This window comes from Haliotis rufescens, unplaced genomic scaffold, assembly GCF_023055435.1.
Source record: "Haliotis rufescens isolate VD_foot unplaced genomic scaffold, xgHalRufe1.0.p SCAF_18, whole genome shotgun sequence".
NCBI lineage: Eukaryota > Metazoa > Mollusca > Gastropoda > Lepetellida > Haliotidae > Haliotis > Haliotis rufescens.
In genome coordinates this window covers 3973373-3986492 of record NW_025963868.1, presented here as the reverse complement: position 1 = coordinate 3986492, position 13120 = coordinate 3973373, and the positions used below count along the sequence as shown (strand labels likewise).

Sequence of the window (13120 nt, the reverse complement as noted above, 5' to 3'; positions counted from 1 at the left end):
ACTTGGAAGAGCTTCGTTATCTGTATAGTAACAGCCTCGCTGGCATTTTCTATTCTCCGCCCACTGCTGTGTAGTTGGTAATCGTCTGTGGTTCGCATGTCGAGCCATAGCGCATACTTCGTGGTAAGGAATTCAGTCATGGATACATCCCCGTGAGCCAGATCTTTCACAACTGCATTAACTTCTGGGCTTTGTTTTGTAGAAGGGATTTTTTTAATCTCATCCCACTGTTGATATGCTTGCATGCCTTGACTAAATAGTTGAGTAGGCACACCGTCGATAGACAATTCTACTTTTGTAATCTTTGGGCAATAGAACTTCTCGGTATCTCTTGCAAATGCATCAGAGGGGTCCTCAAACAACATTAAAATACCCTTCAATCATCTAGCGGGGACGTTTAGATTGATATTCCACGTCGTATCTCTTTTGTTCCTGGTGATCTTTCGGTGAAGCACGCGATCGTACAAAATGGCTAAACTTCCGGTATACTGGTTACAAATTTGTCTGGCTAATTCAGGATCTGTTATCATATCGTACTCCAGTGAGATATTGTCAAAAGAATAGCTAGTAGGATCTTCAGTAGCTTTGATTACTCTGCTATAGTTATTAAAAGTGAGTTCGTATTCTAACCTATCACCTAGGGATGCTTGATAAAAGGGCATGTGACTATCTAGTAATTCAAAGTCTAGTGGAATATAGAATTGGTTATCTAATGCATCAGCAACAGCCTTATCTCCTACGACGGTATCATCACCACTATCAGCATTCACACGCAGTCTGAATGTGTTCTGATTACAAATACCTTGGTACTGTAAGTTTTCCCGTTCTTTATCTGTTCTGCAGAGATCAATGTAACAGAAATATACATCGCTGTCGTCAATACTCAAAACCTCAATACCGCTAATTTTAATCGCGATTTTCTTAATAACCGCACGACCTATGTCCTGAACGATCTCTCAGCTAGCTCGGTAGAATTCAAACTAATTGTAAATGATAGTCGGGCAGTTCCTGGAACTAACACATCGTGTGCGCCGAGGTTAGGAAAGCGAACCAGAAGTGTTTGATTCTGATCAATGGTACTCGTGTTATTTTTTTTAGTTATAGTTACAGACTGACGAATTGCTTTGACCCCTAATGGATCTCGAAGTCTACGTTGTGGATTTAACTTGCGTCCGTATTGCGAAGACATTGTTATATTGAAATTATGTAACCTTATGTTTAATATAAAAATGGATGATTTAAATCCAGATAACTTTGATAATACGAGTACAATCGAAGACGATACTGATGAAACCAGCTTTATGAATCTTAACGATGAATTTTTGCAATCAACCGTAAATGATTATTACGATGTCTTAAAAGAAAGCCCAATAGGTCGTGACTATTCAAAGTTTACAATAGATAGTAAAGGAATATTGCGACTGCGTGCCTCTCTAGGTATTGATCTTATGAATTCTTGTACTCTTAAGCCCCAAGACTTGTCTACGATAGCCAGTATACACGGTATCAACACTGTTCATAATGAATTAGGTTTTGTAGACTTCTCACGAGAAAAACTTTCTGCAAAGACTACTAAGGTTCTTCAAACTGTGCGTAGTGAACTCGGTACTATAAAGAAAGATAATTTGGAAGAAAGCTCGAAGCTGGCCTCGAACGGAAATCTTGGATACCTACTACGATAATTCTACGTTACAGGTATCACAATACTCTATGAGGGAATTAGGAGGTCTTGACAAGGCAATGCAAACAATGTGGGGAGAACTCATCAATAATATAGCCAAGTTATCTGAACTGGACAAGCATATAGATCAAGAGAAAAGAAAACTTGAACAGGCGGGTGATGAATTCAAAAGACGCCGCGTTGCAGAAATATTGCGTCACTTAGAAGATCGGACCACCTCGAAGCGGCTTCCACGAACAGAAAGGCACTTCGTTCACAAATCAGTCGAATTCGAGAAGTATCAATCAAGTCCTCAACGATGATACTCTGCCCGATAAAATGAAAACATTGTTCAGAGAAACAGGGGATAACCATTGTCAGTATTTTAACCACATTGGGATTTATTATATCAACTTTGACTCTCGCATTAACCGGTGGCAGCGGACCCCCCACACCATCCACACCACCTAGTGATACAAATGGCATAAAAGAGTGGATAAAAAATCATTTAAAAGCACTAATAGGAGAAGCAATGGGAAAGCTCGCTGGGAAAGCCGTGTCTGCACTTCCCGGTATAATAGGGAGTATTGTTTCCTGGCTCTTGAATTTTGTTAGCTAAGACCTCTACTTGGCTTAGTCAAAACTTGTGGGCACTGATCGTATCCGTTAAAGACTATTTATCCAAATCAGTTCATTAAGAACTTTTTAACCAAATCAGTTCATTAAGAACTATTTAACCAAATCATGAGTAAACCAGCTGCGATTCCACCTACTATAAGCGCTGTTTTTTCATCGATATGTTGTTGATTTTTAGTTGTAATATGTGATGGTACTTGTGGTTCTGCATCAGTAGATGTAGATGTTAGTGTTAGTAGATGGCTGTTGTGATGTCTGTGGCTTGACTATTCCCGTTTCGCCTGTGTTTGTTTGCGTTATTAATTCGGTATTAATATCTGAATTTATACCTGGTTTTTGTTTATCGGAAGCATTAATAATTTTATTTTTATAACCTATCACTTGACCGATCTTAAGTTCCATATTACTCGGAGACATGTATAGTCCCGGCGCATAAACGTAGTCTACTTCGGATTGAGTGTACTGTAATACATCTTGATAACGCTTTATAGAAGATGGTATGTCAACTAGTGAATTAATAGCATCCTCCTCATTTGCGAGAAACTGTTTTTGCGCATCGATCGCCGTCCCAGAACCAATAATTCACGTTCGTGTTTGCGACTGTGCACCAAGTATTGCCCATACATAAGTTCTTATTGATTCATTAACTCTTACAACTCCTGGGCTAGTAAAAATATTATCTGTTTTATCATTAAGAAATTCATTCCAAGCGTTTGCGGTATCGTTTAGTTGCACAAATTTTGTAACAATATAAGCTAAACCACTCTTAAAGCTCATAAGGTCTCCTCTCCAATCGTTACTCGAAAGTTCCCAGCCATGATTAAGATTATGCATTCTTACAAAAAGATTGTTTTTCTGTAACGGCTGAAATGGATTGAATGGTTGATGAGTTTTTTTAACTAAATCATCACTTTCTTCTTTAACAGTTTTTTGTCCACTGTACAGAACACCAAGACATTGGTTAAGTCCTTTAATACGCCAATCAAACTCGTAGAAATATTAAATTCCTGAAAAATACCTATTGTACGGATTATTTGTGGAATTCCATGCTCGATCCTGTGGTAATGGAGACTTATTTAGTTGAAATCCTGGGGCATAAAGAGATACACCACATCCTGTTGTGGAACACCATATGGCAAAGATTAACTGGTTCTGCCAAAATTGCATTGGATTTTGGAACCAATCATGTACCATTTTATCGCTTGTTGCCGTGACCCTGTATTTTTCAAAGATATCAGTGAATTTAAAAAAAACATTAGCACCAGAGGCACTTACTAAAATCGACTGATTAGTAATGTAAGTTGATTTCATATTTAAGTTATGATATAGTATATTTGTATATTTAATATGTATGTTACACTCCCGGGAATAACAAATGGTCAGTCTATTCAACTGCTTCATACTATCGATAACTCGGCTGGTCAACTTGAAGTCGCTGTCTACGATGTAACGTATTACCCGCGGTGGACCAATATTATAAGTTTTTAAAAGGTGAATTAGGTATTGATCACACTCGCATTGTTATACCTGATGTGTATTACAGCGTATGCTCACTCAAGTATGAAATTTTTAAGCCTACTGGAATTAGTCTCACACAAAATGAGTCTGAAATTAAGCGCTGGAGAAGAGGAAGTTTTTCTTGCCAAGATCTTAGCAGAAACACTTGGACTTGAAGGCGAAACAATGCATGGAATTAAATTGTCCGATTGAGTTCCCTATAAAGAGTTGAGCACTGGCTGATTGTAATATATCCGAGGAGGAGTTTCGTTTAGTGTTGTCAGAACTCACCAAATACAACACAATGAAGCAGGAGATTCAATCCAATTCTCGTAAGACCAGTGGTATCATAGAAGACGAGAAAAAAAAAGTTCATAGAACAAGGGAGGCAACAAGCGCGTCAATTATTCCGTGTCAAAACCAAAGAACTGGTTGGAGATTAAAAAAAGATTGCTTGATCACATTTAAATAAATGATTACATAACCAAATACGGTCATCAATTGTTTCTTTCCAATTTCGAAAAAGAGTATATAGTCTGGACTCCTAGTAAAATGAATGAAGAACTTAGTAAAAATGTTGAATATCACTTTGTTCAAAATAATGGTATGTGTGTGAGTAAAAATAATAGAGAATATTTTCATTATAATTTAGTTTAATCTCATGACGATCATTGAATCGCATCATCATTTACACATAAAAACTCCATCTGTAGTAGCAGTATAGGTATATAAATCTGGCTCCAGTGGAAGTGACCCAGAATCACCATTACCTATACTACTATCTGAGACATGAATCACTTTCGGGCCTTCCTCCCACTTAAACTGACATCTATATGTAACTTGAATATTGTTCAAAATATCGTTAACTCTCTTACAACTCTCTTACTAACTCACTCACCAGTCAATTATCAGTAAATTTTAGATAATTATCAATGTATCTACAAATCAATGTTACTGTAAATTTGTTAATGCTGACTTCCTGCATTCCTGTTCATTTATCTGACTCTACCTGTAATGGGATATCTTCAGATATTTGTGTAGCGGCAGCAAGCACTAAGATCTGATTTTATTGAGATTGCGTGGAAAATTTACTTTTAAACCTGTATTTGTTCTGCAAAGACTAGCCACTCAAGAAGCATTCAGACTGCTTTGCTACAAACCCCTAAAACACACCCAAAACAGATTCTGTCAATTTTAATTCATTTCATTTCGTAAGTGTATGTTATTGGCCATCAGCCCATGAATCCATGATTACATTTGTATTGTAATCGATGTTAAGCATAAGTATTATGAAAAGGCCAAATGAAAGATTGAAGAATGTGATGTATACTTGTGCAAAAGAGTTTTCATAACACAGGTAAGCGGGGTGCTATCATCCAAGTCTATTAAACAGTGTTCAGTTATAATAGTTATCCTAACTACTAAATCGATTAAGCCGTCATAAGTGTCTTGTTCGAGCAACACAAACAGGGACACATAACAAATTGTTTTGATTTACTGTTACCATGATCACTGATATCTCCATTTATCAAAGACAACATTGTTTTGACAGTTGTTGTCCTAGTTATTAACTTGCTCAATCAAAGAAAGCACTCACACATTTGTGCAATGTTCTATTAAAGCAAACTGGGATATATAATAAGAGAAAGGAGCAACCGAAAACCCAAGCAAACCCAGCAAAGACCTATTTTATCATTAACGTAAATCCTCTATAAATCTCTCAAAAGTACTTGGATAGGATAACCTGGTTCCTTGTAAATACAAAGTGTTGTCCTCGCTGGCTCTCAGAACATGAAGATTTTTTCACAGTAAATAAGTTATATTATTCGAAGTAACCAGTTCTCATAAAGCAGGGTTATACATTTCTTAACATTTCATATAACCAGTCCAGTCTTACATAAGCATGTTCTCAAAGGAGGTACCAGACAGAATGCATTCTGTTTCCAGGATGATTCTCCCTTTTCCTGGTCCCTGGTTTGATTTCCTAAACTTGTGAAGCTCATCTATGAAAATTTGGTCATAGACAAAAATGAGAGCATGCCGGAGATCTACTGCAGTCTAACGTTACCCATGTCAGGCTGCATAAGACATAGACACTTTGGAAGATCAAAATATACAGCATGTCTTCACAGAGCGATCAACAATTACGACAACAACAAGGGGAAATTCCAATATATCCAAAATATACAAAATATATTTTGTACATACACTGTTTATTTTGTATATCGTAAGAACAAATTTGTTAATGCAGCCTATACAAAGACTGTTTATTGTCTGTATATGTGGGCATATTTTAGCACTGCGTTATTCAGTTTCTTTTTCTTTCTTTTTGGACTTTAGTAAGGCTTACGTTTACTACATAGAGTATGTTGTTGATTGTTATTTCTTATAAATAACTTCATTGAAAACATCACCAATGATTATGTACGGGACTGTATTCTTGTGTATGTGACAACAATATTTTAATATTACTTTCATAATGATCACTATATTTGGAGGGTTATGACATAATTTGTATTAATTGATGTTGATAGCATTTAACAAAATAAAGAAATATAACATTTGAGCAGACTTAAGTATCGGAAAGATCAATAATAACATATGTTCACTAGTTCAATATCATACAAAAGCATACGTCGATTTCAAGACACCAGCTGCAGCTTCATTATTCAAAGATAATTAAGGACTGACTGTGTATTTCTTTCAGTTCATTGAGGTATGAATCGAAAAACCGACAAAAACTTTTGTAAGAATCCGCTACGTGGATTCATACAGCTTGCACATCGGTTTTTCGATTCATACCTCAATGAACTGAAAAAATACACAGTCAATGCTTATAATTAAATTCGAGAACGTAAAACATATTTTATCCACAATAGTTTAACCAAAAACAGTTGTATATATCAAAACAGACAAAAATGACGAGATTGATAAACATTCCTGGTGTGACATGAATCAGGTGATTGTTTAATTTAACGTGACACGCCTACACAGTCAGTAGCTAATCAACGGAGAGTAGGATCCAAACAATGTTCATTGGACCTGTCAATTAAGGCAAGAGGCGAAAAGAACTGCAACAGTCAGACTGTAACCAAGGCGACTGTTTTCAAATAACATGGTCAGATACCGCCAGATTCAAACATTACTTCCCTGATTACGGTTAAACACAGCTGGAAAAATGCAAGTTAGAAATGAAACCCGAGGACATGAAAGTTGAACTGAGGCGAGTGGGGGAAAAACAGGCGAGCTAGCCTGCACGTTTGCTGTTTCCTTTATTCTCGGCCTTCGGTTTCGACTATGAATATGCATGAAAGTCGCTAAATGTCCTGTGCATGACGATACATGTGAGCAGAAAGGGAATTCCCTCGACTTTAATATTGGGATTCCGCAACATTCCACAGTAATAAGAGTAGTGAGCCTCGGTGGGCGTGGCTTAATTTTGTACATTCACTGGGAAATGAATACAACAAGCATGAAATACTCACATCCCCCGCCAATATGACATGTCGGGTGTGTGCAATGCATTAGCTCCTGTGAACTATGTTCACTGGGCCTTTTGTAAAGAAATATAGTACGTTTTTCAAGATCTGCTCCAGAAACGAGGACTACCTCCATTTTCAGTCTAAATCAAAGTCGTTGCCATGGAAACTCGAAAAATAACTTTTAAAAAAAATCAAAAACTATCCAAAGGCACCAGTTCACCACTAGACCTATCAATGTGCAAAATATGGTGAAGAAAAATGGTACAGTTTTCAAGATCTGCTCCGGAAATGAGGACTACTGCCATTTTCAGTCTAAATCAAAGTCGGTGCCAAGGAAACTAAAAATATATTGTTTTTAAAAATGCCAAGCTATCAAAAGGTACCAGTTCACCACTAGATCTATCTATGTGCCAAGTTTGGTGAAGAAATATGGTACGGTTTTCAAGATATGCTCCGAAACGAGGACTACCGCCATTTTCAGTCTAAATCAAAGTCGTTGCCATGGAAACTCGAAAAAAAATATTTTTTTTAAATCCCAAACTATCAAAAGGCACCAGTTTACCACTAGATCTATCTATGCGCCAAGTTTGGTGAAGAAATATGGTACGATTTTCAAGATCTGCTCCGGAAACGAGGACTACCGCCATTTTCAGTCTAAATCAAAGTCGTTGCCATGGAAACTCAAAAAATAACTTTTTTAAAAATCCCAAACTATCAAAAGGCACCAGTTCACCACTAGATCTATCTATGTGCCAAGTTTGGTGAAGAAATATGGTACGGTTTTCAAGATCTGCTCCGGAAACGAAATGTGACGGCCGGACGGAGGACGGACGGACGGACGGCACCCATTCCTATATCCCCCTTCCACTTCGTGGCGGGGGATAATAACACGTGACCAATTCAGTTAATCAGAATGCAGGAATTTCAAAGAACACAACGACGATTCAATTATTACATGATAATATAATACAATGTGTAACTGCTGTTAAATATACAACATATTTTGTACAATGATACAACATAAATATACAGTGTATGCCAGCTTTTTTACCAATAATGAGTGAGTGAGTATGGTTTATTGCTTTTAGCAATATTCCAGCAATATCATGGCGGGGGACACCAGAAATGGGCTTCACACATTGTACCCATGTTGGGAATCAAGCCCAGGTCTTCGGCGTGACGAGTGAAAGCTTTAACAACAAGGCTACCCAACCGCCTCTTTTTACAAATAAGAACATCTATATATACAATAAGTGTACAATTACTTTATGAGTAGTTTTCTACAATGATGATACAATAAATACAATAAAATGCATACGAACTTTTTTTACAAATATGAATATATTACAATTTTTGGAATAAAGCAATATAATATTTCCGCATTGCAATCAAACAGAGGCCATTCATTTAAACCATTACATATATCTGTCCCTTGGCAACACCGCATGATTCTTTACCACAGGACCCGTGAAGATCAAGGGAAGAAAAGGTCTTCAGCAACACATGCTTGCTGTAATAGGCGACTATGCTTGTCGTAAGAGGCGACTAACTTGGTTCATACATGCATCGTTCTCAACTGCAGTGATCGATGCTCATGATGTCAATCACTGGATTGTCTGGTCAAGACTCGTTTATTTAGAATATAGCTGGAATATTGCTGAGTGCAGCGTAAAACAACAAACACACACTCTAGGTCACAGTGGTACTTCACAAAACCGAAAAGATTTAATCTGTTTACATCAGCACACATCACTGTAACATCCTATCGTGTGCATCATGGACTGACCACAACAGTGTTAGCCATTATAATGCTATCTTGATTCATGTGTCAAACCGAACCAAACCATATATATGTATGCATATTGTTTGCTTTTTTAACCCAGAGCGGCATTAATTTAACCCAGCCAGGCTTGTTTGCCAATCTGGCCATGTAAACCTAACATGGAATAAAACATAAGGAGAGGCTTCAATTATAGTACTTGTGATGATATCTTATCTTTGCATATTTCAATTACTCTGTATTAAATTTGTAAAAAGGTCATATATATACACCTCGTCATAAATATCGCACCAACCACTTTTTCACAAAGTAAAACTGGATCTTCAACCTCATAAAAATGGTGCGTAGGAAAGCACATTAAACTGTTTATATGGCCTCATGTAAGCGTTCAGTCAGAAAATTGACAACACAAGACCGAATTTCAGCACGAATTGAGGGTTTAATTGCAGCAAACTAAAGTTCACTAAAATCACCGTAAAATAAGTATGGCTGCCGGAGTCGCTACAACAGACACACAACACAGTTCACATTTCATTAATGTCGAACACACTAGTAAGGTCCACAATGACTGGCTAACTCAGTATTAGTGTAACCGCCTCGCACTTGGATAACATGTTCTACACGCCGTCTCATGCTGGTCACCAGACGTCTGAATCTATGTTGGGGGATCTGCTGCCACTCATCATGCAATGCAGGGGTCAATTCCTGAAGGTTCTGAACTGGAGGATCCCTTGCTCTCACCTTACGTCCCAAAATGTCCCACAAATGCTCAATAGGATTAATGTGTGGACTTCTGCCAGGCCAGGGTAGTGTCTCAATGGTGTTGTGTTGGAGATGCTGAACAACAGCTCGAGCACGAAGTGGTCTGGCATTATCGTCCATGAAGACTGGACGTGTGGCGAGAGCATGTTTATCGAAATGAGGCACAACAGCACTGTCAAGGATCAAGTTCTGGTACCTCTGTCCATTCAGTGTTCCGGGAACTGTGATGTGGTCAAGTTTACGACACCCCCACAACATGACGCATCCAACCCCAAATGGAACATCAGCTTGAATGTTCCTCTGATCATATGTTGTGCCTCTCTGCCTCCAAACTCGAGCCCTCCCGTGTGTATGATGCAGCAAAAATCTGCTTTCATTGGACCAGTGGATCCTGCTCCATGTCCACAGGTTCCAGCGAGCACGTGCCTTGCACCAGGCTAAACGGCTAATCCTGCAGAATTTAGGCGTCGTCTGAAGGTGCTGATGGACACTCTGTTGTATGAATGCCATCCATGTCGCAGCTGTATACAAGTAGACTTTCGGCTTCGTCTAGCTTGGCGTACGAGAGCACAATCTTCCCTGTCATTGGTTTTTCTCGGACGTCCAGACCTCGGTACATCCTTCACTTCACCGGAAGCAGTATGCTTACGTATTAGCCTGCTGATGACAGTGTGATTAATGTTCAGTTGTGCTCCAATAGCACGACATGACATACCAGTCTGGTGCATACCAATAATTTGCCATTTTTGGTTCGGAGACACTTGACGCTTGGGCATTTCACTGGCTGGTCAGAGAGAGTGAGTGAGTGAGTGAGTGAGTGAGTGAGTGAGTGAGTGAGTGAGTGAGTGAGTGAGTGAGTCTGCTTTTACACTGCTTTTAGCAATATTCCAGCACTATCATGGCGGGGGACACCAGAAATGGGCTTCACACATTGTACCCCTGTCGGGAATCGAACCCGGGTCTTCGGCGTGACGAGCGAACGCTTTAACCACTAGGTTACCCTACCGCCCCTGGTCTAAATGAAGCCTAATTTATGCCTCAAACCAAATTTTAGCTGTATCTACCAACATAACATACGCCAAAAGAGGCTATGTGCATGCTGCATTTTTAGCAAACCGACCCCCGGTACAAGCATGCTCAATGCAAGCATGCACGTGCAGCTCGGAAAAGGGTGTGTTTGTGAAATTATGTTCACAGATGGTGTAGTATATGAAATCTGTACTGTAATTATATTTTCTACTTTTACTTAAAAATGTGTGGTGACAAGGTTTATTTATATATATATATATATATATATATATATATATATATATATATATATATATATATATATTCTTGTGGTTTAAATTATTTTCAAAACCGAAAAGATTTAATCTGTTTACATCAGCACACATCACTGTAACATCCTATCGTGTGCATCATGGACTGACCACAACAGTGTTAGCCATTATAATGCTATCTTGATTCATGTGTCAAACCGAACCAAACCATATATATGTATGCATATTGTTTGCTTTTTTAACCCAGAGCAGCATTAATTTTACCCAGCCAGGCTTGTTTGCCAATCTGTAACATCTCAATAATTTGCCATATATATATATATATATTCTTGTGGTTTAAATTATTTTCATAACCGGAATACTGACATTTATATTCCAAGTAAAAAATATCAGTAACATCTCAATATGTCTAGAATTAATTTCGTGTTCCAAAGAGAGTCTATCTAAACGTTTTCATTTTTCCCTTGTTAATAATTTGTATTTGTAACATTTCTTTATATTTTCATGTGTCTGTTGTACATTCAATTTACGATCGCAACTTGTTGAACAAGACTAAGCTGAGCTCAACTTTATTTCAATATGGTAATGATAAGCGAAATTCCACGTCCATTGCATCAGGATATGATGACTATTCATATATACCGTACAGACCTACATCTCAGCACAAACCAATTTCAACACTTTCAAGTGATTATAATAAAGCTTTCACCGCCTGAGTAGTCCACTCCGTTTGCTAGTCTGCTATGTGCACAACAGCATGTTACTATCCACATAGCGGCATACCGTACAGATCGACAGGTCAGCAAAAAACAATTTCCACACTTTCAAGTGATTATAATGTAGATATCACCATCAGTGCAATCACCTCTGTCTGCTAATCCTTTACATGCATTAGACCATGATGTCTACTCACATACCGTGCAACGCTCCAGGAAAAGTACCAGACGCCTCAATCACTTACCTGTCAATACCAGTGCGAGGAGAGTACGCAATCCCGCTAACACAGTGGAGTACTAATTAAAACTTAAGGGCAAATTTTAGTAATGTTATGCTCTACTTATTCAGTTGTATTTTAAAATTTGCTAATAATATAAGTCGACTTCAAAACACTGCATTTTGCACATGCAGAGCAATTATATAACAATCCATAGCAATTATACCCCTTTTCCAATACATACAACTAAAAACATTGGGACACTTAGAAACACTGCATGTTGCACATACAGAACAATTATATAACAATTCATAGCAATTATCTCTCTCCGCCAACATATACAACGAAAAACAACTTTGAACGTAATCAGCATCTTTACAAAGTAGTTTATGCTGTGTATATCTCATCAATACGAAATTGTTTAGACTTTGTATAGGTCATCAATACAAAGCATTTACAAGCGTGTATAGATGGACTTTTTTTTGCGGTGAACAAACCTGTATCAGCTGCAAGGTGATGATGAAAAGATGTTAAAGGAGACAAATTACAAAGTAAACAAGATATCACATAAGTAAACATCTACATACCTGTCCATACAGCCTTAAATCCACTCCTGACATCCCCATGATTCGTAGTAAACACAACACGGTAGTAGACGGCTGACTGGACAATGTAGCCCCCTCTATCTCCACTTAGATGGACAAGGAGGTTGTTGGAGGCGTCATAGACCTGTAGTTTATAAATGGAGGGTTGAGTCCCGTTTTGCCTATACCCAAATTTGCCTCGAAAAATAGGCATTCCCTTGGACACCAATTGTGCTCGCCTCCTTGATTACCTGTTTTTTCATGCATAAGAGCCAGAATTTATGCCCGGCTCTGCAAAATCAAACTTAAGTTCCAATATATAGATAAATCGTTAAACAATTGCTACATATCCAATTCACTTCCACTGATTTACCCGCCTAGGCTGGAAATAAAAGACACCAGATATATGGATTTTTTTCACACCCGTATATACAGTAGATGTTTGCCTGTATCACATCGCCACGATGTTTTTGCATGTTTTCCTTCTGCCCCAAATCTGACCAAG

At 38.0% G+C, this 13120-nt stretch overlaps 1 protein-coding gene across 1 annotated transcript in view; it reads right to left on the bottom strand.

Annotated features, from left to right (window-relative positions):
- The window catches only part of LOC124123803, a 192947-nt gene that overhangs the window by 25533 nt on the left and 154294 nt on the right, over window positions 1-13120 (bottom strand). Inside the window, exon 8 of the mRNA XM_048398643.1 lies at window positions 12619-12760. Within this exon, the coding sequence (XP_048254600.1) occupies window positions 12619-12760 (142 nt within the window). The remainder of the gene's footprint in view (window positions 1-12618; window positions 12761-13120) is intronic.